At 58.8% G+C, this 24,200-nt stretch overlaps 1 protein-coding gene and 1 long non-coding RNA gene across 2 annotated transcripts in view; both read left to right on the forward strand.

The window, feature by feature from the left end:
* Positions 1-758: 758 nt before the first annotated feature.
* The window catches only part of DNAAF5 (dynein axonemal assembly factor 5), a 52,472-nt gene continuing 29,030 nt past the window's right edge, over positions 759-24,200 (forward strand). The window contains exons 1-5 of the mRNA XM_047089324.1: positions 759-1,386; positions 3,614-3,798; positions 11,911-12,035; positions 12,418-12,536; positions 23,639-23,871. Of these exons, the coding sequence (XP_046945280.1) occupies positions 759-1,386; positions 3,614-3,798; positions 11,911-12,035; positions 12,418-12,536; positions 23,639-23,871 (1,290 nt within the window). The remainder of the gene's footprint in view (positions 1,387-3,613; positions 3,799-11,910; positions 12,036-12,417; positions 12,537-23,638; positions 23,872-24,200) is intronic.
* On the forward strand, positions 14,655-15,646 carry LOC124519226 (uncharacterized). Its single transcript, XR_006964062.1, has 2 exons — positions 14,655-15,230; positions 15,331-15,646. It is a non-coding gene; the product is annotated as an uncharacterized LOC124519226 (long non-coding RNA).

Genomic DNA, 24,200 nt, shown 5'->3' on the forward strand with positions numbered 1-24,200 from the left:
TCTCCCTCTCTCTCTGCCCCTCCCCCGTTCATGCTCTGTCTCTGTCCCAAAAATAAATAAACGTTGAAAAAAAAAATTAAAAAAAAAAAAAACTCCCTACCCCGGCTATTCGAGGCTGCACTCTTATCAAGAGTGTTGGTCCCGGTCGGTCGGCCTTGCCTCTCACTGTAATAAACTTTGTTGTGACTGTCACTGGTGCCCATAGCATTCTGTTTCAGGAGTCGTGTGGATGCAACAATAGGGGTAGTCGCATGGGACCGTGGCCCCCGTGACGTATTTTTACCCTGATAGCCGCTGTAAGGTCCCTATCGCTAAATAAGGTCGCGTTCTGAGGTTCTCCGGACTAGGACTCCAATACACGAACTTGGGGGAGACAATTCAAACCACAGCACCCCCACCCAGGGCCTCTGCCCCTGCCGTTTCCCTCCCTCTCCGGCTCTCCCGCCAGAGCCTCCGCGGAGTTCCTCTCACTGACCCTGCCCGGTCACCGGTGCTGTCACTTCACGGGCAGGCCTTACCTGTCCACATCAAGTCCCCTCGCCATTCATTCCCCCGGACCAGTTTCGCCTCCTATCGCTACGCTGAGACCCGAGCGCGCAGGAAACCGGGGCGTTTCCGGCCCCTCCCGGAAGTGTCCCGTCCGCGCCCAGAGCTGCCGATAAAGTTGTATTCGCGACCAACCGGAAGGGGAGCCGTAATCCGCGCCGCGGCCGTCGTGAAAGCGCCGGTCTCCCCTAGCGACGGGCAACGCGGGCAAGATGGCGGCACTGGTGGCGGCGGAGGCCGCGGCGCCTCCGGGCCCGGCCGAGGCGGCTGAGGCGGCCGAGACGGCCGAGGCGGCGGAGCTGAGCCGCGCCCTGAGCCGCCTGCTGCCCGGGCTTGAGGCCGACAGCAAGCTGAGCCGGCGGCGCGCGCTCGAGGCGCTGCAGCGCGCAATCGAGGCGGCGTGGCCCGAGGAGCCCGCCGCCGAGTCCGCCGCCGCGGCCGCAGGCTTCCAGGGCCCGTGGGCGCGCCTGCTGCTGCCGCGCCTGCTGCGCTGCCTGGCCGACCCGGCGGAGGGCTGCCGCGCGCTGGCGGCGCACCTGCTGGGCCTGGGCCTGCGGCGCGCCGCGCGGCCCCGCGACGCCCTGCCGCGCCTGCTGCCGGCGCTGGTCGCGCGCCTGGCCGGCCCCGAGTCCGAGCGCGGCCGGCCGCCCGAGACCTGCGAGGAGCTGCGCCTGGCGCTCGTGCAGCTGCTCGGCCTGGCCGTGCGCCTGGGCGGCGCCGCGCTCGCGCCCCACCTGGACGACGCCGTGAGGGTGCTGCGCTGCACGCTGCTCGACCCGTTCGCCGCCGTGCGCCGCGAGAGCTGCCAGTGCGCCGCCAGCCTGGCGCGCGCCACGCCAGGTGCCCGTCTCGCGCGGGGGTCGGGGTGGGGGTGCGGGCAGGCACGGGCGCCGTCCCCGACGCGCGAATCTGCGGCCGCTCCTGTCGTTCGGTGGTTCGCAAAATGCAGAGTCGCGGAAACCCCGCCGAGATCGCCCAGAGGGTCTGGGACGCGGCGCGTTCCGGTAACTGCTTCTCACCCGCGTGGCGAACCCGGGCGCTGGCGGGAGCTCGCTCCGAGACTCACCGCTGCGGTCTCCCAGGCCTCGTCCCCATCGCTAAGCCTATCGGTCTTCCCTCTTTGGGTCGGAGCGCTGTCCTCCTAAATGGAGAGAGGCCGCTTCTCTCATGTTTTCCTTTAATTCGTTCTCCAGTATTTTAAGAATTCTAATCTGATCAGGACATTCCCTTTTTTCTAAGTAGCTGTTTCTGCAGGATCTTGCCCCAGTTAACTTCTCCTTACTGCCTCAGACTGGGATGTGGAATGGTTGGAGGCCTCTACTTAGTCCCGTCGGGAAGGCTTCCTGTAGGAGGAAATATAGAGGTTGAAGATCTGTGATCTGTGGTCTGGAGGAAACCAGCTTTGAGGAATAAACAACTTGGTAGATCTGAGGAGCAGAAAGGAGGTCAAGATTGCTGGAGGGAAGAAAGGGGGGAAGCTGCTGCAGGTTTGAATTTAGTGTTAAATGCAATGGGGAGCCAGCAGGGGGTGTGGAGAAAGGGCGGGAGAGGCTCAGATTCTGATTTTGTTTTTAACGTGTATTTATTTTAGAGACAGAGAAACAGAGCACAAGTGGGGGAGGGGCAGAGAGAGAAGGAGACACAGAATCCTAAGTAGGCTCCAGGCTCTGAGCTGTCAGCACAGAGCCCGACGCAGGACTTGAACCCACAAACTGGGAGATCATGACCTGAGCTGAAGTCGGATCCTTAACCGACTGAGCCACCCAGGCACCCCAGTTCTGATGTTTAAAAGATCACTGTGGTGCTCAGAGAATTGATCACCAAAGGTGGCAAGGGGAAATGAGAAGGTCAGTTGGGGCGAGAGTTAATCCATACTTAGATGATGGTTGGCTTGGACTTGTGGGGGCGAGCGGTCCGCTAACAGACATGGAAGAAAATGGATGGATGGATGTCGGACCCGGAGCCGGCAGGGTGTCCTGTCGAACTGGGTGGGGGATGAGGGAGAAGGAGGTTTGGGTGGACAGGAGACAAAGAAGAATGAATGAGGCTTCTTTTCACCCCTTGCCATTAGGGACCGTCAAGATTTCCACTGTGAGTGACAAGTTTGGATTCAAATAGTACAGAATTCTAAGAGAGCTGGGTTTGAGGCTTGGGCTGGAGACAGCCATTGGGAATTACAAGCTTTTAACACATTTCTCATTGACCCCCGACCACTTCGCTCCCTGGTCTGTGTGTCAGCCAGGGTGACGGCTTCTGCCTTGCAGCCTTTGCGTGTTCCCTCACTGGATTGTAAGTTCTGGAAGGGTGGGGCAGTGCCTGCCCGCATCCTGGGTGCCCACTCATTTCCGAGCGAGGGACGGTTCCTTGTGCTTGAAGGGTGTCCCTCCTCCAAACCCTCTACTCTGCCGGCTCCCCGTGAGGACCCTCTCTTGGATCCACACCACACTGGGCAGCGCTAGGTCAGTATCCCGCCTTGATCTGAGCCCCTCAGGGTGAAAGAACTCAGCTACAGCATCACCGAAGTAGCCGTCTGTGGTTGCGTCTCCAGCAGCGGCAGAACTGAAGTCAGAACTCCCACACCAGCGGGCCGGCCTACCTGTCAGAGACATCCCAGTTCTGATTTTGTGCGAGGCCCGAACAAGTAGGAAGTGGAGTGGCTTCACCCCAAGTGATGTCGGCCCTGTTCCCTGTGTAGCACCAGCCATCTGGCTTCGAGGCACAGCCAGTGTGGGGACTTGGGCGGCGTCCTCCAGGCTCCGTTTCTCTCCTTTGCTTGGCATCCCTCTCGGACACCCAGTGCCACTGCTGTCAGCCTCACACTCTCCTCGTAGCTCCTGCCTTCGGCCGAGAGGGAGTCAAGCCCCTGGCCTTTTCCTTTCGTGCCGTCTGGGCCACACGCCAGTCCTGTGCCTCTCCCGGCGCCAGGGGGCACACACCTGTGCTCTGCAGGCCGGCAGCAGGGACCTGGGTGGGGAGAGAGCGTTCCGGGACACGGTGGGGGGGGGGGGAGGGGGTCTGTCCTCCCAGGAGCCCGTGGAGGTAACTGGGTTCCTCCCCTGTCTCACAGACCACTTCCACATGCAGTCAGAGTCCTTGATCGGCCCCCTGATGCAGAGCATCTCACACCAGCACTGGAAGGTGCGGGTGGCTGTCATCGAGGCCACCGGCTCTGTGATTCAGTTTGGCAGCGGGAAGTCGGTGGACGACGTCCTCCCTCACTTTGCTCAGAGGCTCTTCGATGACGTCCCCCAGGTAACGAGTTTCTCCTCTAGGTGGTTCCCCCCCCCCCTTCACCAGGAACGCGCTATTTGTAACTTCTTTTTTTCTGTAAAACTCTTACCTGTTGCCCCGGACATCTTGCATCATTCGCCGTCACTGGGTGGTCTTAGTTCATGCCTCTGGGAAAACGGGGAGAGTTGAATTGTTTTTGGTTTTTTTTTTTTTTTTTCAACGTTTTTTATTTATTTTTGGGACAGAGAGAGACAGAGCATGAACGGGGGAGGGGCAGAGAGAGAGGGAGACACAGAATCGGAAACAGGCTCCAAGCCATCAGCCCAGAGCCTGACGTGGGGCTCGAACTCACGGACCGTGAGATCGTGACCTGGCTGAAGTCGGACGCTTAACCGACTGCGCCACCCAGGCGCCCCGAGAGTTGAATTGTTTTAATACGTTCGTTGTTCTTCACTTGGGGGAACGTGGGACGGGAGTATTTCCTCCTTGGAAAACAGTCGGACTGTGTGTAGCGTGCGGTTTCAGAGGCGTCTGTGAGACGCATGTCCATCGAGGCGGATTGATGAACCCCAGCGGTTGGTGAACCAGACCTGTGAGGAGGAGGAGGAGGGTCAGAATTGGTGTGTCGGGGTCATGTTTCTGTTGGGCCTTGGGACCCACCGAGAGAGAGACAGACCGAGACCAGAATGCTGGCTTTTCTGTCGGCAGAAGTCAGGTGGGAGGCTGGGTCATGGATGTGAGGCCACAGTTTGCTTATAGAACCTGAAGACCCCCGGCAACAACAAGGGGAGGAGAGCCACCCGCCCCCCAGAGGGAGGAGACAGGGAGGGGATCACTTAGGGGAGGGAGGAGACAGACGAGGGGGTCGCCCGGGGAGGGAGGGGCAGCGGTTGCTGGCGAAAGTCCCCCGAGTGGTTAGAAAGTGCCCCTGCCTGTGGCCGTGGGGGCATGAGGTGGCCCAAGGTGGCCAAGGACTGAAAAGCTGGTGCTATGGCCGCCTGGCCCCTGCTGTCCCGATGGGGGAGCACTTGTGTGCCGGCCCCTCCCCCCATTGTCCACACACCGTGTCCTTTAACCCTTCACACCAGCTGCTCGCGTGTCCCCTGCGGTCTAGAAATGGTGCTGCACACTCAGGGTGGCCCCGCCGGAGCTGGCCCCCGGGGCCCAGGTGTGGTGACACTAGAGGGTGTTGCCCGGCACCATCCGGCCGCCTGGCCGCAGGCTCGCTTCAGTTCCCTTCCAAGTTGCTTTGTTTGGTTTTATTTTTTTACGCAGCTTTATGGAGCTACAACTCACATAGTGTGCAAATCACTCACTTAAATGTTCGGCGTTTTTGGTATGTTATTTTTAGAGTGTTTGGTAAAATATGCGTAACATAAAGTGGGCCATCTCTACCACTTTTGAGATGGAGTTCGGACGCGTGAGGTACATTCACGACGCGGTGGGACCGCCGCCGTCAACCACAACTTCTTCCCATCGCACCCTCCCCCCTCCTCCCCGCCCCCACTCCCTGCCGCCCGTGAGCAGGGCAGCGAGTGGTCTTGGTGGCTCTTCCGCCGCGCGACGTGTTGGAGCGGGGGTCACGCTGCGTTCCTCCGTGACGCTGAGGGATCGCCGTTGTGCGGTGGGCTGTATTCTGTCCCTTCACCCGTCGCCGGGCGCTTGTGCCAACGTGGGGACGCAGGTGTCTGAGCCCACGTTCGCTTCTCTGGGGCCGGGGCGTAGACCCAAGAGTGGGGGTGCTGGGTCGTACGGTAACTGTCCGTTTAGCCTGTTGAAGAGCCATCAGGCCATTCTCCGCGGTGGCCGCGCGCCTGGCATTCCCGGCGGCGGTGCGCGAGGGGTCCGCCCCCTCCACGTCCCCACGGCGCTTCTCCGGGGTCTGTGTGTGTCTGTCGCCGTACTGCTGGGTGTGAAGCGGCATCTCAGTGTGGCCCGTAGGCACGTGTGCACACGTGCACAGAAGGGGCCCCGATGCCTGTTGGGGTTGTGTGGACGGCTTAGAACTTCTTACCACTTGCTGTTGGATTCCTGGGGAGGCAGAGGGGCTGAGGGTGGCCCTGGCGCCCCTTGGGGACCGGAGGTGCCTCTCGGCAGGATGAGTCTCCCTCAGGGCTCTAGGGGCCAGGATAGAAGCCCCCCTCAGTTTCCCGCCTGTGACGTCCCGCACCGGGGTCCGGGTGTGACGTGCCAGCCGCCCAGGATGTCGCTTCAGGCCGTGTCCCTACACCCCAGGGACAGAGAGCCCCTCCCTGCTCCCAACAACCTGCGGGCCGCTGAACGGGGGTGACTGGGGACGCTGCCCCCCCCCCCCCCCGTGAGCTGGATGGGGTCGGCACCGGGCAGCATGGGAGGTGGGGACCGAGAGCAGAAGCGGGCTCTGCCCCGGGAGGGGGCGGGGTGCTGGGTCGGCTGCAGCCTGGACCGGAGACCGGCCTCGACTGGAGACCTGCTGCGGGAGGCGGGGGCCGAGCTGGATCCCGGTGGCAGGCGGTAGTGCCGCCACCCCCCGGGACGGCCTCCCTCCCGGCTTGTGCCAGGCGGACTCGAGGCGCGAGGGCAGGTGGAGGAGCTTTCCTCGAAGGAGCGTGACGACTGCGTACGACAGCTTTGTGTGAACAGTGCTACTGAGTATCAGTCGGCAGCTTCCCGTAAACAGCCTGGTTGTGTCACAGGCCCCGTGAGCGTGGACCTGTGAGGATGGGTGTCGACGGGTCCCTGTAAACCCTATGGCTGCGTGTCAACGGACAGGTCCCTGAGAACGGCACGGCCGTTGCTGCCGTCAGGGGCAACATTCCGCCTCCCTGCTGACGGAGTTTTCCAGAACTTGGGGCTGCAACTCTTTCTTGTGGTTTAGTATTCCAGAAACACTGTCCGCTATTAAAGCTATGTTTATTTTCGTTTCTTCCCGGTGGGATTTGATTTGCTCTGCGCAATTTCCAGGGCCGATCGAGGTAGGATTTCCAATCCAACCTGGAGCTGGCCGCCAGCTTTCTCGCCGATGAGGGGCCCTGTCAGCGGGGTGCCCAACAAGTTCCTCGCGGTGAGTTGGTAGGGAAGTCACTGGCTACCCCTTATGTGTCTGCACGGGGTCTCAGGCCCTCGTGGTCCCGGGCTCCGCGGGTGTTCCTGCGGTTTCAGGGGCCGGGCCTCTTGCGGACCCGCGGTCCCGTGGACAGCCCGGGGCTGTGTCCGGATCTCACCACGCTCCACGCGGAAGGTGAGGTTCTGCCTGCTCCGTAACTTGTGCAAAACGTCCCGCAGCTACTGTCCTACGGCTTTTGCCGGACCGTATCCTGGGTCACCACACTGCAGGGCGGGTGGCTGCCAGAAGTAACTTACTAGAGGTGCTTCACCCAAATTGACCCTTTCGGTCTGTGTGGCCTCCCATGCAGAGGAGACCGTGAGGACCCCCGTCTCACGGATGGGGAAGCGGGGCACAGAGGGGCACGGAGCGTGCCCCGGGGGCAAGGGGGCTCAGAACGTGGGCGGTAGGTCCCGGAATTCCTGCTCTGGAGGTCCGTCACCTCAGGTCTCCGGGACATGTCTGAGCATGTGGGAAGAGGGTGTCCCAGCACGGCAGGGCTGAGGTGGCTTCCTCTGAAACCCGTCCTCCGCACGCGCCAACCGCGAGGGGAGGCACCGGCCGGGGTTCTGCCCCTGGCCGTAGTCCTCCGTGTCCTCTACAGCCCTCGGGTGCCCCTGGGGTCAGCCTCGTCTTCATGCACCCCTGCGGGTTGCAGGTGATGACGTCTCAGCCAGCAGCTGGGATTGTGTGTGCTCTCCGCGGTCTGGGTAAGACGCGCCGACCCCGTTACGGAAGCGCCTGGGACCTGCCTGGGTGCCGCGCGGGGCCCTGCCCGGGAATGGCTGGCTCAGGCAGGCTGGACAGGCTGGAGCTCTGGAGCTCGGCCGCCCCGCCTGCACCGCTGCCGCCGGCCCAGCGGGCGTCCAGGCCGGGCCTCGGGCCGTCCCCAGGCCCCGCCTTCTGCCAGCTCCCCGGTGGAGCAGAGAAGCGGGCGGGCCCTGCCCCGGCCCTGCCAGGACCTCACTGGTGCTGAGGGGTGATGGGTGCGGGGACGGAGCGGTGCCTGAGGAGAGGACGGTGCGCCCCACCGGTTCTGGGGGACTTTCGAGGCTGTGGGAGGGGATGTGATGAACTGCAGACCCCGGGGTGGAGTCCTGCCTCGGGGCACCGAGCGGGTGTCGGAGTCCTGCGTTCGGTCAGAACAGCCTGAGACGGGGAGCCTGTCGCTCTTGTGGAGCAGGGTACTCTCTGGTGGCGGGTCTCAATTTCACCGCAGGAGCGAGAGGACCTGGGACCTGTGCGCAGGGGAGATGGGGTCCCCGTGTGCTCTGCCATTATGGTGACCTTCCCGCCTTCCCCCTCCGCCTCCCGCCTCGTGACCTTCCCTCCTTCCCCCTCCGCCTCCCGCCTCCTGACCTTCCCGCCTTCCCCCTCCACCTCCCGCCTCCTGACCTTCCCGCCTTCCCCTTCTTGCCTCCTGACCTTCCCACCTGGTGACCTTCCCGCCTTCCCCCTCCACCTCCCGCCTCCTGACCTTCCCGCCTCCTGACCTTCCCGCCTTCCCCCTCCGCCTCCCACCTCATGACCTTCCCGCCTTCCCCCTCCGCCTCCCACCTCATGACCTTCCCGCCTTCCCCTTCCTGCCTCCTGACCTTCCTGCCTGGTGACCTTCCCGCCTTCCCCCTCCCGCCTCATGACCGGGAATTCCCGCCTTCCTCCTCCACCTCCCGCTTTGTGACCTTCCCTCCTTCCCCCTCCCGCTTCATGACCTTCCCGCCTTCCCCTCCTTCTCTCGCCTGGTGACTTTCCGCCTCGTGACCTCCCCACCTTCCCCTTCCGCCTCCCGCCTCGTGACCTTCCTGCCTTCCCCCTCCCATCTCGTGACCTTCCCGCCTTCCCCCTCTGCTTCCCGCCTCGTGACCTTCCGCCTCCCGCCTCGTGATCTTCCCGCCTTCCCCGTCTGCTTCCCGCCTCCTGCCCCTGACGTTAAAATGAAGGAAAACTGGCAACAAATGCAGCGGCTATTCAGGTCTAATGCATACTTAGGAAATATTATGCTGAACGTTTTTCAGGATTAAGAACTAAAAACGTTACAGGTTTAGTTGAAACCCTTTCTGCTAATTTTTTTAACTGAATTTAAATACTGTATACTTGAAACAGAATTTGCTGTGTTATTAAAATATTGTGTTGAGGGGCGCCTGGGTGGCGCAGTCGGTTAAGCGTCCGACTTCAGCCAGGTCACGATCTCGCGGTCCGTGAGTTCGAGCCCCGCGTCGGACTCTGGGCTGATGGCTCAGAGCCTGGAGCCTGTTTCCGATTCTGTGTCTCCCTCTCTCTCTGCCCCTCCCCCGTTCATGCTCTGTCTCTCTCTGTCCTAAAAATAAATAAATGTTAAAAAAAAAATTAAAAAAAAAAAATAAAATAAAATAAAATATTGTGTTGAGGGGCGCCTGGGTGGCTCGGTTGGTCAAGCATCTGACTCTGGATCTCAGCTCAGGTCTTGACCTCAGGGTCGTGAATTTGAGCCCCTCGTTGGGCTCTGTGCTAGGTGTGGAGCCTACTGAAAAATTTTTTAAATAAAATAACAAAATATATTATTGTGTTGATACTATTAAAAACGTTTTTTATTGGGGCACCTGGGTGGCTCAGTTGGTTAAACGTCCGACTTCGGCTCAGGTCATGATCTCACGGTCGGTGAGTTCGAGCCCCGCGTCAGGCTCTGTGCTAACAGCTCAGAGCCTGGAGCCTGCTTCAGATTCTGTGTCTCCCTCTCTCTGACCCTCCCCTGTTCATGCTCTGTCTCTCCCTGTCTCAAAAATAAATAAAAAGGTTAAAAAAAATTTTTTTTTTAATTTAAAAAAAAGTTTTTTGTTATAAAGATGGGGCTTACTTGAAATGACGTAAGATGCGTAAAATTCAAGGCATTTGGTGAGCACGGGCCGTGATGTGCTGCAGAACGATTTCGCGTGAGACGGTTAATTACACTCAGGCCCTGGACAGAAAGACCCCCAGCCCCCAAGCGTGAACTGCTCAAGCTCCAGGGAAAGGTGACTTCCTCCAACTGCTTTCGAGTCTGGTGGGATGACGAGGAGTCGGCCTTATTAGCCTCTGCTGAGAACAGGGTACGGAAATAAACGGGCTCCTTACAAGAGCCGGGCGGTTCACTGGGTCCCTGAGACGCTCCAGTTAAAGGAGAGTGGGATGTTCTCTTCCGTGTTCACGTGCTGTGGTAAGTACACAGCTCTTCCCCCTTGGCTGTTGGTGCCCGGTCTCTCTGGCCCAGCCCCACTCCCCGGTCTGCAGCCTGACTCGGAGAGGAAGAACTCTCGGTTCATTCTGCTTTTTCTCCTTTAGTTGAAAGATTTCCTGCTTAGTCAAACTGTTACTTGGCAACTCTGCTCAGTGCCATTTTCCTGAGCCGAAAGGGGTAATTTGTGTCGTGATGATGGGGATCGGCAGGTTTCTGGCGACACCAGCTTGAGGCTGGGGGAGGCCGGCCCTCGGGCTCTCCCAGCTCACGAGGGGAGACACCTGAAGTCTCCAACCTGCAAAATGCCTGGATCTTGGGGGACATTGCAGTGACTGTCGGGAGAGCGCAGCCGGACGGTCTCCGGAGGGTCCCGGCAGGTCCCTGACCCCCAGCGGCCGGGACACGCCTTCGCTGCAGGGGCCGGCCCCCTGGAGTCTGGTGGTCCCGAGCACCTGCCATCCTGCAGAGGCCCCAGTCGCTCCCCGTGTTCGGGCACCCAGCAGTGTGGCAGGTAGGCCCTCGTCAGACAGGCTCTCGGGCGCCACCAGCTCAAGGCGTTGGCTGAGCTTCGGGGGTCTCGCCTGCTGCTCGTGCTTTTGCCCTGAGGCACGCTGATTCCTCAGGAGTCCCTCGGGGCCCCGGGGTCACGCAGGAGGACCTCACGGAAGGATGGCTCTATGCCACTTCTGTCCTCGGCGGCACAGTCGGCGTGGGCGGCTGTGGGTGTCCGTTTGTAGGTGCCGGGGCCTCTGGTCGTTGGGAGAACGTCTCAGATTCTCCGGGATCCTTAACTGCAGTTTTGACTGTTAATAATTTCACGAGAAGCTCAACAGTAGCGCGGAGCCCCAACCGCCCCTCCCTTGGTCGGCCCTATTTACACGCACGGGCCGCTGGGGTTAGTGAGCCAGGCGCCTGGCCCTCCTGTGCGTCAAGCCCCGCCCCAGGTGCCTTCCTCCCTGGCCGGGAGCCAGCGTCCTGTCCTCCCATTTTAGAGAAGGGAGAGTGAGCTTCAGGGAGGTCGGCGGCCGCAGGGCCCACTCCCGGTGCAGGTGCCTAGACGTGAGCGTGGGCTGCCCGTGCTGGTCCCCCGACCTGTGAGCGGCGGGGGCGTCACTGCTACGGCACACCCACCGGGGGACCCTGCAAGCGCAGCCCCACCCAGCGGTGGGCACGTACCCTGGCTGCCTGCCCGGGGTAACACAGCCCTCGGAGGGGGGCGGTGGCGCTCCCGCGCTCCCCAGGATCGGGCGCAGGCTGGGGCTCAGCCCATCCCGCTCTCCTCCCACGACGCCAGGCTGGCTGAGTCCCCGCTCCGGGCTCTGTTCTGAGGGAGCTGGGCCTCAGGCACCTCGTTTCTTCCCTGTGGCGGGCAAAGTGGGCAGAGGCCTGCAGGCCGCCTTGGCACACGGCCAGAACCAGGGGCCCCCTGTTGGCCTCCTCAGGAGGCCCTCGCGCTCCGGGGCCTGAGGCCTCGGTGGTGTGGCCTCTGCAGGCTGACGTTTCGCGGGGGCTCGCCCACGGCCCATTTGACCACCCGCGGTGAGACAGCGCCCAGCCCCGGGGGGTTCCCACACCGAAGGCCCTGCCGGCGAGACCCGTGGGACCTGCTGCAGCCAGCAGAGGACCAGGCCAGAGCCCGGGAGACGCGGGCTCACGCCCACGAGATGGGGCGGTCCTGGCGTTTCCTCCGCCAGCCCGCAGTGTGGACGGCAGAGCCGCTCTGGGACCCCAGGCGGGCGTCGGGCCAGGATGGCAGCACCCGAGCTCGCTGCAGGGTCTGCGTGGTGGGTTCCCTCTGCACGTCCTGTGGCCGGCTGAAGCCCTTTCCCCCCCCCCACACTTCCTTCGCGTGCAGGTGCGGCAGGCGGTGACTTGTGTGGTGGGGGGCTGGCTGCTGGACCTGCGGGACCGCTACTCCTTCTTCCACAAGCTGATCCCGCTGTTGCTTAGCAACCTCGAGGACGACATCCCTGAGATCGCGTAAGTACGGAGCTCATGCTGGTGGCCGCCGCTCTGGGCGAGGCCTGGGCCGGCCGGGTGCGGGTGCCCGTGTTTCCGGGACCGTCAGGGGCCCCTCCGAAGTTGTCACTTACAGCAGCGGTGCTGTGTCTGCTGCGGAGTCCCTCCTGGAGCCCGCCTCGTCCCCTCTGTCCTGCTTGCTGTGGGATCGTGTGTCCCACGGGACGTGTCTGCGGCTTTTAAATAGTCGAGAGTTCCCGGTGCTTCGGGCACGTCAAGGAGTCCATCTGGGTTTAGCACCGTGAGCAGAGCCGTCAGAAGCCCTCGGAGTTCCCAGCGCCCCCGGGGGCGGACGTGGCTCCGGCCTTCTGCACGCCCGCCTGACGCGCGTGTTGTCCCACAGGCTTGCAGCCGCCAGCCTCTGGGAGAAGGTGGGCCTGCAGTGGCAGAGGGAGAACGAAGACGACCTCAAAGATAAGCTGGACTTCGCCTCGCCCCCTCCAGCCCACCACCCCTCGCCAGGTGAGTGTGGGCCGCCCGGGCGGGCGAGGGGTTCTGTGGCGGGGCTGGGGCGCGGGCCCGCACAGTAGAGCGTGCCGGAGACCCGGCCCAGGACACCTCCCTGGGGCCTTCCCCTCTGGGCCCGCCGCGGGTGTTGGGGATACGTCAGGCCGCGAAGCCGTGGGCGGCGGCTGCTGGCCGTGGCAGGAATCGTGGAAGCAGGCGGTGCTGCCACTTTACAAGAGGACCTGTGAACTGCACCCAAAATGCAGTTACAGGGGAGGAGCAGGGCCCGGGCCAGGGGCGCACTCAGAACAGAGGCGCCCCCATAGCCTCCCGGCGGTTCCCTGCCACACCGCGAGCACGCACGTGTCGTCGTCGGCGCGTCCCGGGCACGCGAGCCAGGCCGGGCGGAGCCACCCCCGGAGCCATCCCTCCTCCCTGCCCCACGGACCCACGTGCCGAGCAGCACTTTCCGCCGGGGACGCAGCATTTCCTGCTGCGGTCTGTCTGCAGCGCGTCTCCTTCAAACACAACGCTGGCGAGGGCCACGGTGGTCAAGACGCGCGGTCGGTCGATGGCGGCCACGAGGAGCCCGCGGCGTGGGGGCCGCGCGGACACAGGTGCTTGCGCTTTGTGCCTGCCGTGACGGGGGCTCCGAGGCCGGCTTGGGAGCGGCCCCCCAGGCTCCCAGCCCCGTGACCCCTTCCGGTGTGTGCTCAGCTGGTACAGGGGGATCACACAGGTTGTAGAAAGGGCCAGCTTCAGCGGCTGGCGGGGTTTTTCTGCCTCAGTAAAGCTTGACCGCGCGGCGTCTTTTTAAAGTTTGGACCTTCGACGTAAAGCTCGCTGTGATTTTATTTTTAAACGCGCCCTCATCGCCTGTGAAGGAAGCCGAGCTCCGAAGGGGCCTTCCTGCCCTCCGCTGCCTGGAGGCAGCATCTCGCCACTTGGCCCGGCGGGAGACCACACTCCGCTTGCCGACGGGCCGTCCCGGCCGGCTTCTCACCGCGGACGGGAAATGACGACCGCCCTGGGACGTGAGGTCGGGACGCCTCCCTCCCCGGCCCTGGGCAAACCTGAGGTTCTCGGCCGACAGCTCCCCACGTGCCACATGGGTCTCCGCCCAGGAGTGGTCAGCCTGTCGCCCTGCCCCCCCTCCCCCGGCTACCCGCGTGCACGCGGGGCCGTCCTCCCACTGCAGGGACATTTTGTCCGGTGTGGGCGCAGTGCTGGGTCATCTCCCGGGTCACGCAGGGCTCAGGGGCACGCAGGCTGGTGGCTCTCAGGCTCCGAGACAGCCACCTCCCAGAGGCTTGCTTCAGTCCCACCGGAACGAGTTTGGGACAAATTCCAATCGTGGTTAGCGGTATGGGCACTAGATTTTGTTAGATCGTTAGCATTTTTCTCCTAAAATTACTTTTTTGTAATTAGACTTTCAAATCTAAGTTTTAAGATTTTTTTTTTTTTTACACCATTTCATACATCAGATTTCACGAGCCACCCCAGGCCCTGCCGCCTGCCTCCCCTCGACTCGTGACACAGCCGTGAGATCATTTCCGTTTGCACGTTCGCCCTTCCCACAGAAGGCTCCCTAGGGTGGGGGCCTACCTTCCTGCCTCGGGGAGCATCTCCTTCTGTGGACATGCCTCAGTTTACCTACCGCTGGAGCCAGGATGTTTAGGTCATTTCTGGGTTTGGGTGATTTCGATTAAGGCCTGTCTGAGCACCTGCGTCCGGGTCTCTGCATGAACTATGTTCTCTCTTGGTTAAGCCCCAGGGAGTGGGTGCTGCCATTCTCCCTGTCTCTCTGTCTGTCTCTCGCTCTCTTCCTGTCTCTCAGTCTGTGTCTGTGTGTCTCTATGTTTCTGTGTCTGTCTCAGTCTCTCTTTGTCTCTCTGTGTCTCTGTTTCTCTGTGTCTCTGTCTCTCAGTCTTTGTGTCTCTGTGTCTCTCTCTTCTCTGTCTCTGTTTCTCTGTGTCTCTGTCTCTCAGTCTCTCTGTGTCTCTCTCAGTCTCTTTCTGTCTCTGTCTCCGTGTCTCTCTCTATCTCTCTCAGTCTGTCTCTCTCTCTCTCTCTCTCTCTGTTTCAGTCTCTTTTTCTCTCTCTCTCTGTCTCCGTGTCTCTCTGTCTCTGGGTGTCTCTCTGTGTCTTCTCTCTCTCTGTCTCTGTTTCTCTGTCTCTCTCTCTGTCTCTCAGCTGCGTGTCTGCGTCCCACCTGCAGGGGGCAGGTCGCTGTTGGTCCTGGTCAGCACACGCCGTGGCATTGGGTCTGCTGTTCGGCCGTCCTCACGGGCGTGTCGTGGCTCTAATCTGACTTCAGCATCTGTCGTGCACTCACGCCCCGTGCTCATCCACGCGTCTTCTTGGGTCGAGTGCCCAGATCTGTCGTCCGGGTTAAATTGGGTTGTTTGTTGTCTTACTGTCGAGTTGTGAGGATTCCTCACGCATTCTGGGCACGGGCCTCTGTCGGCTCTGTGTCCTGCGCCCCTTCTCTCTGGCCGGACTGCCTTTGGAGTCCCCAGCTTGCCCGTGGCCGGTGGCCCTGGCGGGGCCTGCTCCGCTCACTCTGACTCGCAGAAGGAGACCCCCTCCTGCTCACGGGCCTCTCGCTGTCCCTGACACCGTGCTTCCGTGAGCGGACGGACGGATTTGAGGAGGTGCACGGCTCACTGCCGAGGGACCTGCGTCCTGTCACATCGGGGTTCGGACCAGGTGCGCGTAGCATGGGCCGTCCTCGTCACCACACGGTTTGCCATTAGCTTGACAAATGCAAGTGTCCTGTTGCAGCACAGAAATAAATCTCCACTTTTAGAACCCAGCTACGTCCCGGAGTCAGCCGCTCGCTGAACCAAGAAGTGCAGGTTCGTGCTTGCAGAGGACGTGCCCATCCGTCGCGCCCTCGAACCGTGGGTTCCGGAGTCCCTTCTCCCGGAAATTTTCCTCCTGTGAACACTGCTGTCCTTGGTGCCGCTTGAGCGAAGAGGAAAGCATTTCCTCGTGACAGTGACCGGCTTGCCAGACCTTTTGACGCAAGAGAGAACAGAGTTGGTTTTTCCCCAGCTTAGAAATAAGTAGAGTTCCGTTTGAATAAACACCGTCGTAACGTGAGCGCTTTCACGGTGACGCCCTTCAGGGTTTTCGTGTTCTTTGCAGAGCTCAGACCTGCTCTGCTTGCCTGTTTCGTCCAGGTATCTGGAGAGGTGGCAGTGGTCAGGAAAGTCACATTGTGCAGAGGAGAGATGGGCGGGCATGGGGGGCGGGGGCGGGTTTGCACCGTGTGCAACCAAGCAAGGGTCCGTGGCGCACAGCACAGCCACTTGGAGCCTTGGGTGCTGGGGAGCAGTGGCTCCGGGACACGGGCGGGGTCCCACTGCTCAGAAGGCTGGGTGAACATGGTTTTAACTCCTTATCGGAGGTGAGGCGCCCAGGCCCAAAGCAGGGAGCGGCTGGTCCACGGGCAGGGAGTCAGGACCGGCACCCGCCTGAGCCAGGTTGGGGCTTAGGACACGGGTGTGTGTCCTTGGTGACCCTCCCCAGCCTTCCCGCTGACCGCCGCCCCCTGCACTTCTTGAGGAGGGATGGTCTCTGGTCGACTCTGAGCTGCGTCCACGGGAACCTCGTGCAGAAGCCCGAGTGTCACCCTGCCTGTTTGTGGTGCCTCATAAACCCACACGCGCTCAGGGCAGACCTGGCGGCACACTTAGATACGCGCTTTAAAAAGCCGCTGAGCTGTTTTTCTGCCCACAATTAAATTGTGCTTTGCCTGATGGTGCAAAAACTAAGCCGAAATAACGTTCTGCGTGCTTCTGGCCCAGCTTAGTCAAGGCTTTGCGTCGACCCCTCCTTGAGTTAAAACTCCAGCACGGTGGGGGGCGCTCTGCCCATTTGCAGACCGCGCCCCTCCCTCCCCCAGGATGGGTCTCGGCTGCTGCGTCTGCACCAGGGGCATCACCCACAGGCCCGGCAGCCCCCGGGCACCCACCCAGCCCGATGATAAAGCCCCAGGTCAGCTGGTGGGAAAAACGACCTCGGGATGAATCAAGGACACCTACAGGGAAGACAGAACACCTGCGCTTTGAGCCAGGATTTGAACTTTGACCTCAGACCCAGAGGTCACCACTCCCAGAGCCTGTCTGCCTCCCGTGCGCACAGACTTGACACCCCGCTGGCTCTGACCCTCCTTCGCAGCCCACCTTTACGGTGTCGCCCCCAGAGGCGACACGAGGTTGCCGTGTTACTCCTGACCTTCACGTTTGGTTTCTAGCGAGGTGAAGCAATTGTCTGTGGCCGTCGGTTAATTCTGTTTCAATTATGAAAACAAATTGGCTGTACGAGCCTCTGTCTGGCCTGCTTGCTGTAAGGTTGAGCAAGGCTGGTAACGGCGGCTGGTTCTGTGGGGCCGAGCCAGCACGCCGGCCGCCCTCTGTCCGCCTGAGCTGCCTCTGCGTGCCCGGGACTTTTCAGGGACAAGATGAGAAGATAGCGGCTGAGCTGCAGTCTGGACTCTGGGCACGAGTCGATCACTCAGGCCTCGGGGCGCTTCCCCGGATTCCAGGACAAACAGGAACGCTGACCTCGCTCGCGTGGTTTCCTAAGTCAACAGTAATCGCGACGTGGGGAAAGAGAAGCCTCACGCGGTGCCGGTGCGAAGGTGAAAAATGGTGCCGCTGCTTTGGAAAAGTTTGGGAGCGTCTTCAAGTGTTAAACACGCAGTTGCCATGTGACCCCGCTGTCCCAACCCAGATGAACCTGCACTTCCCACGCGATCACGTGACCCCACCCTCCCAGCCCGGGAGGATGCTCGACAAGACACGGACGTGCGTGTTCACAGCAGCATCGTTTATAACAGCCCCAAAGTGGGAGCACCCAGGGTCCACCAGCTGGTTCCCGTGTCCACAAGTCGTGTCTGCTGCCACCGTGGAGCAGCACCTGGCCACGAAGAGGAGTGTTCTGACGTGTGCTACGACATGAATGACTCAGAAACGTGGTGTGACTCAGAAACGTGGTGTTTAGTGAACAGGCTCGGTCACATGGGCCCTCTAGAAAAGGTGGAAGGGTAGGCGGGGAAAGCCGACTCGGGGCAGGGGAGGGGCTGGCGGCCAGCAGCATGGGGCTCTGTGGGCTGGGGTACCACTGGGGGGAGCCCCTCCGAGCACAGGGCCGCGAGTAGCTTCCACGGCAGGTAGACCACAGCTCGGCAGCGCCGCGAAGCCCGCAAGGCGTGTCAGGGTTAGCAGGCTGTCGGTGGGTCCAGTGAGCATGTACTGGGGGCTCCCGCCCCACGGTCCAGAAGATGGTGGCTCGACGGCCTCTTGCCCCGCTCAGGGCTCGGTCTCCGGGGATGGCCCTCGCGTGATGGGACTCTGGAGTCGCGGCACCCGAGGACGCAGGTGCCGGGGAGGCCCAGCACCCTGACGGCGGACTGCTGGAGGGGCTGTAGTTTGGGGTCGGGTCTGAGTTGAACATCTGGGACGTGGGCGCTCTGAGGGTAGAGCCAGGTCCGGGGCCGCCCCGGCCACAGGCTGCCACTCGCCCAGGCCCGTTTCTCCCTCACATCCTGTTTACTTCGCTTATATATTCTCCAGGAGGCCACACGGGGATGCACACACCCAGAGGGAGTGGGAGGGTTTACTTCCGCCAAAGTGATCGTTTTGGAGATAACAGCTATGGAAACTTCTAGGTGCCAGCTGTTTGAATGTGCCTCACTGTATCCCTGTCTCTAAGCACAGCCTGGACCTAAATGTAAGGAAAGGACACACCACCTGTGCCCCCAGACCCAGAGGCTCTCCCGGGATTAGAATGCCTGCACCCACAGGTGCTCGCAGAGCCACCGGACGGGAGCCGCCCATGGCCCTGGGGCTGGAGAGCACACAGCACACCACGAAGACCTGCGTGTCCAGAGCGGCCCTGCATGTGCCGTGGGGAGAGCGTGTGTCCCAGAGCGCCGGGAACAGCCAGGCACAGAGGCGTGTGCCCTGGTTTCTGGGGCCAGGGGTAGCAGGTGCATTTCGTGTCCCTGGCCATCCCCCCGGGCCGCCTAGTTCATTCTCCCCAGCTACTCGATTGGCTGTTTCGTTTTGCAAATCGAGGACACCGAGGTCACCAAGGATCAGTCCGTAGATGACGGTGCTCTGTTCCATCTGCTGCTTGAGACCACAGCCTGGGTTCTCCTCGCGTCTTCCAGTGCAGCACTGAGCACGAGGACTGTACCAAGACGGGGTGTTCTCTGCCGTCCGGGACAGCGGCCGCCAGCTGTGGGCGGCTACTGAGCACTTGAAATGTTCTCCGGGGACCGAGAAACTGGATTTTAATTCATTTAAGCCTAACAAACTTCAAACAGCCATGTTGGTTAGCAGCTACCAGGCTGGAAATTGCCATTCGAGAGTCTGGAATGGGGTTCAGCCAACTCTTTCTGTGAAAGACCATACGGTCGGTAGATCAGGCTTGGGAGGCCACGTGTGTGCCACAGCTGGTCCACTTGCTGTGGTGATGTCACAGCGGCCCTAGACGATAGTAAATGAGCAGGCGCAGTCGCGTCCCCCCGCTGTCACTCAATTTGAAGAAAGAGGCAGCACACCACATGTGGCTCCTGGACCCCTGGTCCGGAAGAGTATGGTCATTTCTGCTCCATTAACCAGCACAGGAAGGTAGGCTTCAGAACACAGATGTAGTGAGGCCCCGTGTTTCTGTGAAAATGCCTCGTGGCCCCTTGTCACCTGCCACCCTGCTTCATGTCCCCTCATCTGACAGGCTTCCCACACTGGATGCATCATTAGGAAGAAAGGTATTTCTTGTTTATTTGTTGTTGGCAAAATTACAGCAGGCTCATTTCAACAGCCAACAAGGAGTCGCGTGGAACTAATTTCCTAATACAGCACGAGCACAGAAAAGTACCCGGGAAGACCTGGAAATGGGGCCTCACGGCGCATACTGTTGCTTCTCCAAAACACAGCCTTTGCACTTTGATCTCAGTTTCCTTTCTGCCTTTAGAGTTTTGAATTTTCGTGAAGTTTTCGTTTGAATTCCGGTTAGTTACCGTGCAGCGTAACGTTCTCAGGCGTACAGAGTAGTGATTCACGCTGCACACACCACCTGCTGCCCATCACAGCTGTGTCCTTTTCCCCGTCGCCTGTTCCCCATCCCCCCCCCCACCCCCCCCCCCCCCGGTGACCAGCCGTGTGTTCTCTAGTTAGGAGTCTGTTTCATAGTTTGCCTCTCTCTCTCTCGCTCTCTCTCTTTTTGCCTTTGTTCATTTTTTTGTTTTGTTTTCTTAAATTCCACATGAGTGAAGTCATCTGGTATTTGTCTTTTTCTGACCGACTCACCTTCTTAGCATAATACTCCCTAGATCTATCTGTGTGGTTGCAAAGGGCAAGATCTCACTCTTTTTTATGGCTGAATAATACTCCATTGCACAGACGCCACATCTTCTGTGTCCGTTCATCAGTCGGTGGACACTGGGGCTGCTTTACAGCTTGGCCGTTGTTGATTGCGCTGCTATAACGTGGGGGGCATGTGCCCCTTTGAATTAGTGTTCTTGTGCAATTACTGAATCGTAGAGTAAGTTCTATTTTTAATTTTTGAGGAACCTCCGTAGTGTCTTCCAGAGTGGCTGCCCCAGTTTGCATCCCCACCAACAGTGCGTGAGAGTTCCCCTTTCTCTATCCTCGCTAACACTGGCTGTTTCTTGTGTTGTTCATTTTAGCTGTTCTGTGAGGTGGTACCTCGTTGTAGTTTTGATGTGTAATTTCCCTGATGATCAGTGATGACGAGCACTTTCTCACGAGTCTGTTGGCATCTGGATGTCGTCCTTGGAGAAGTGCCTGTTCATGTCTTCTGCCCCTTTTTTAATTGGATTGTTTGGTTTTTAGGTGTTGAGTTGGATATGGTTTTTTTTTATATGTTTTGGATATTAACCCTTTATCAGATATGTCATTTGCAAATATCTTCCCCCATTCCATAGGCTGCCTTTTAGTTTTGTTGATTGTTTCCTTCACCGTTTAGAAGCTTTTTATTTTGATATAGTCTCAGTAGTTTATTGATTTCCATGGACTCAGGAGACATATCTAGGAAAAAGTTGCTACGGACAGCCAATGTCAAAGAAGTTACTGCCTGTGTGCCTGTGTTCTACTGTAGGATTTTTAGGTCTTTAATCCATTTTGAGTTTATTTTTATGCATAGTGTAAGAAAGTGGTCCAGTTTCCCCAGCACCATTTGTTGAAGCGTCTTTTTCACACTGGATATTTTCTTCTGCTTCGTCGAGGATTAATCGACCATATAATCGTGGGTTCATTTCTGGGTTCTCTCTTCCGTTCTGTTGATCTGCGTGTCTGTTTTTGTGCCAATCCCATACTGCTGTGATCACTATAGCTTCGTAATACAGCTTGAGGTCCAGAATTGTGATGCCTCCAGCTTTGTTTTGGTTTTTCAAGATGGCTCTTTGGTTATTCGCGGTCTTTTGTGGTTCCATACAAATTTTAGGATTGTTTGCTCTAGCTCTGTGAAAAATACTGTTGGTATCTTGATAGGATTGCATTAACTGTGTAGATTGCTGGGGCCCCTGGCTGGCTCGGTCAGTGGAGTGTGCGACTCTTGATCTCGAGGTTGTGAGTTTGGGCTCTATGTTGGGTCTCAAGAATACTTAATAAAATCTTCATTCTGTAGATTGATTTGGGTAGTATGGACATTTCAACAATATTTGTTCTTTCAATCCATGAGCATGGAATGTCTTTGCATTTCCTTGTGTCCTTTTCAGTTTTTTTCGTTAATGTTTTATAGTTTTCAGATACAGGTCTTTTTTTACCTTCTTGGTTAGGTTTATTCCTGGGTGTCTTAGTATTTTGGTGCAATTGTAAATGGGATTGTTTTCTTAATTTTTCTTTCTGCTGTTTCATTATTGGTGTATAGAAACGCAACATATTCCTATACATTGAGTTTGTATCCTGCAACTTCACTGAATTCATGTATCAGTTCCAGCAGGGGTTTTTTTTGGTGGTGTCTTTCCGGTTTCCCATATATAGTATCATGTCATCTGCAAATAGTGAAAATTTTACTTCTTCTTTACTAATCTGGATACCTTTTATTCCTTTGTGTTGTCTGATTGCTGAGGCTAGGACTTCCGGTACCGTGCTGAACAACAGTGGTGAGGGTGGACGTCCTTGTCTAGGTCCTGACCTTAGGGAAAAGCTCTCGGTTTTTTTCCCATGGAGTATGATGTTCCCTGGGGTTTTCATATATGGCCTTTATTATGTTGCGGTTTGTTCCTTCTACTTCCACTTTGTTGAGGGTTTTTATCACGAATGGATGTTGTACTTTGTCAAAAGTTTTTTCTGCATCTATTGAAATGATCATGTGGTTCTTACCTGTCTTTTTATTAATGGAATGTATCACGTTGATTGATTTTTGAATATTGAACCATGCTTGCAGCCCGGGAATCCTTCCTACTTGATTGTGGTGAGTGAGTTTTTTAATGTACTGTTAGATTCGGTTTGCTAATATTCTGTTGAGGACTTTTGCACCTGTGTTCATGAGGGATACTGGCCTATAGTTCTCTTTCTTTTGTGGTGTCACGGTGGTACTGGCTTCACAGAATGAATTTGGAAGTTTTCCTTCCTCTTCTACTTTCGGAATAGTTTGAGAACAGAGTTTAAAATTTTTAAGATCAGACTTCTAATCAGAATCTTTGAACCTGTTTTTGTGGAAATTAACAAAGTTACTCTAAGATCACATGGAAATACGGAGGACCTAGGGCAGCCAGAACGTTGACAACGGAGAGCAAAGTTGAAAGGCTAACGCTTCCTTTTCCAGAACAATCTGCAGAGTGAGAGCACAGAACTCCAGACTGCATGGGGCCAACCCACAGGTGGGGGGGGGGGGGAACAGGGCCGGGGTCACGTGTCCACAAGTAGACACCCACGCATGTGGACGGCTAATCTTTGACAGGTTCCGCGACCATTTGGCGGAGAAAGGATGGTCTTTCAGCATTGGTGCTGGAAGAATTGGATTTGCACATAATTGGGTATGAATTTGGGTCCGTTCCTCCTGTGATTTTCAAAAATTAACCTGAATTGCATCCTGGACCTAAATGTAGCACCTAAGCCTGTAAACCTCTGTGAGCGGGGCTGGGGCGTTCTCTCGCACGTCATGGGGAAGCGTCGTGGGCGGAAGTGGGCTTCACGAGAACGACGACCTGTGCTCCGTGGAAGACGTGGTTGACAGAGTGAAGCAACAGCCACAGACGGAAAAGATTTGCAAATCGCAGATTCAAGGGCTGCATTCAGAATACAGAAACAACGCTCAGAACTCGATGATACAAGAACAGATTTTTTAGTGGGCAGATTTTTTAGAGCGCCTCACCACGGAAGATACAAACAACCTCGCGAGAAGCTGCGCCGCGTCCTTAGGAAGCAACGGGGAACCACAGCAGGCTCCACACACGCTCTAAGTGGCTGTCGTTGAGCACTGGCCCCCCACACGCCCAGGGGGCAGGATGCGAAGCGGCGTGGCCACTTTGGAAGGGGTGAGGCCGCTGCCCGTTCGGTGGAGTATTGTCGTGGTCCCCGCCCCCGGGAGCGGCCGCTGCGTCCACGCAACCTTCTTGGCCACAGCCAGCCCGGGAAGCAGCCCGAGGTCCCGGCAGGTGACGGACAGGCAGAGGGATGAAGGCACACGGCCACACGGATGGGGGAAGGGGGCCGGGAGCCGGCGAAGCTGGTGTGAGCCTCACGGTCCCGCTTAGAGACGGCCCGTGTGCAGCGACGGGAAGCGGAGTGGGGAGCCCGGGAGCGCCACAGGGGTTCTGGAAGCTTTGGGGCGACGGGTAGCTGCATCCTGCTTGCAGCGCTGGTGCGGAGGTGTATCCGTGTGCCAGAACACATCGGGTTAGGCACGCGGTGCACTTGGTCGTGTGTCACTTAGACCTCGGTCGCCATACAAATCTTTTAAGCCAAGTGAGGCCACGCGAATCCATCTCCGTCCTCAGAGTCAGCCTGCGTTTTTACGATCTCGAAATGAAATGGGACTTGCAGGCGCACCTCAAACAAGGGACGTGTGACGAATGACCTTCCCTAGGAGTCGTGAGACGTGCTTTGTGAATTGCAGTTTGTGTTTTCCACCTGCAGACAACCGCCCCGGGTTGGGCTGTCGGGAGCTCGTCTTCAGAAACCTCTCCAAGATCCTTCCCGCCATCTGTCATGATGTCACTGACTGGGTGGCGGGGACCAGGGTGAAGGCCGCGCAGCTGCTGGCGGTGCTGCTGCTGCACGCCGAGGACCACGTCACGCAGCACCTGGAGGTCGTCCTGCGAACCCTGCACCGGGCCTGTGCCGACGACGACAGGGCCGTGGTCCGCAGCGTGAGTTGCCTCTTCCGGTCACGGAAGCTGTGGCTGCGGGTTGCGAACTTCGCCCTGGTTAGGCCGCGGGTCTGTGGGTTTTACCAAACGGGAGGGCCAAGATAACGTTCGCATCGCCTGAGATCCCCTGGGGTCTGGGCAGCCGCGCCCTCGCTCACAGCCCCTGCACAACCCATGTCTGGTTTCTGGTCCCGCGGAGGGGGACACGTAGGGTCCCTTTTCAGCAGGCTCCAGCCTGCCGCTCCCCACAGCTGCGCGCCCAGCACGTGCAGGCGACGGCTCTGGACGCACGGATCCCACCAGCGAGCCGGGGACACCGCCCACGGGCT

The sequence above is a fragment of the Lynx rufus genome, unplaced genomic scaffold (genome assembly GCF_022079265.1).
Source record: "Lynx rufus isolate CCGP_SWC_20201006 ecotype Redwood Valley unplaced genomic scaffold, mLynRuf1.p SCAF_27, whole genome shotgun sequence".
NCBI lineage: Eukaryota > Metazoa > Chordata > Mammalia > Carnivora > Felidae > Lynx > Lynx rufus.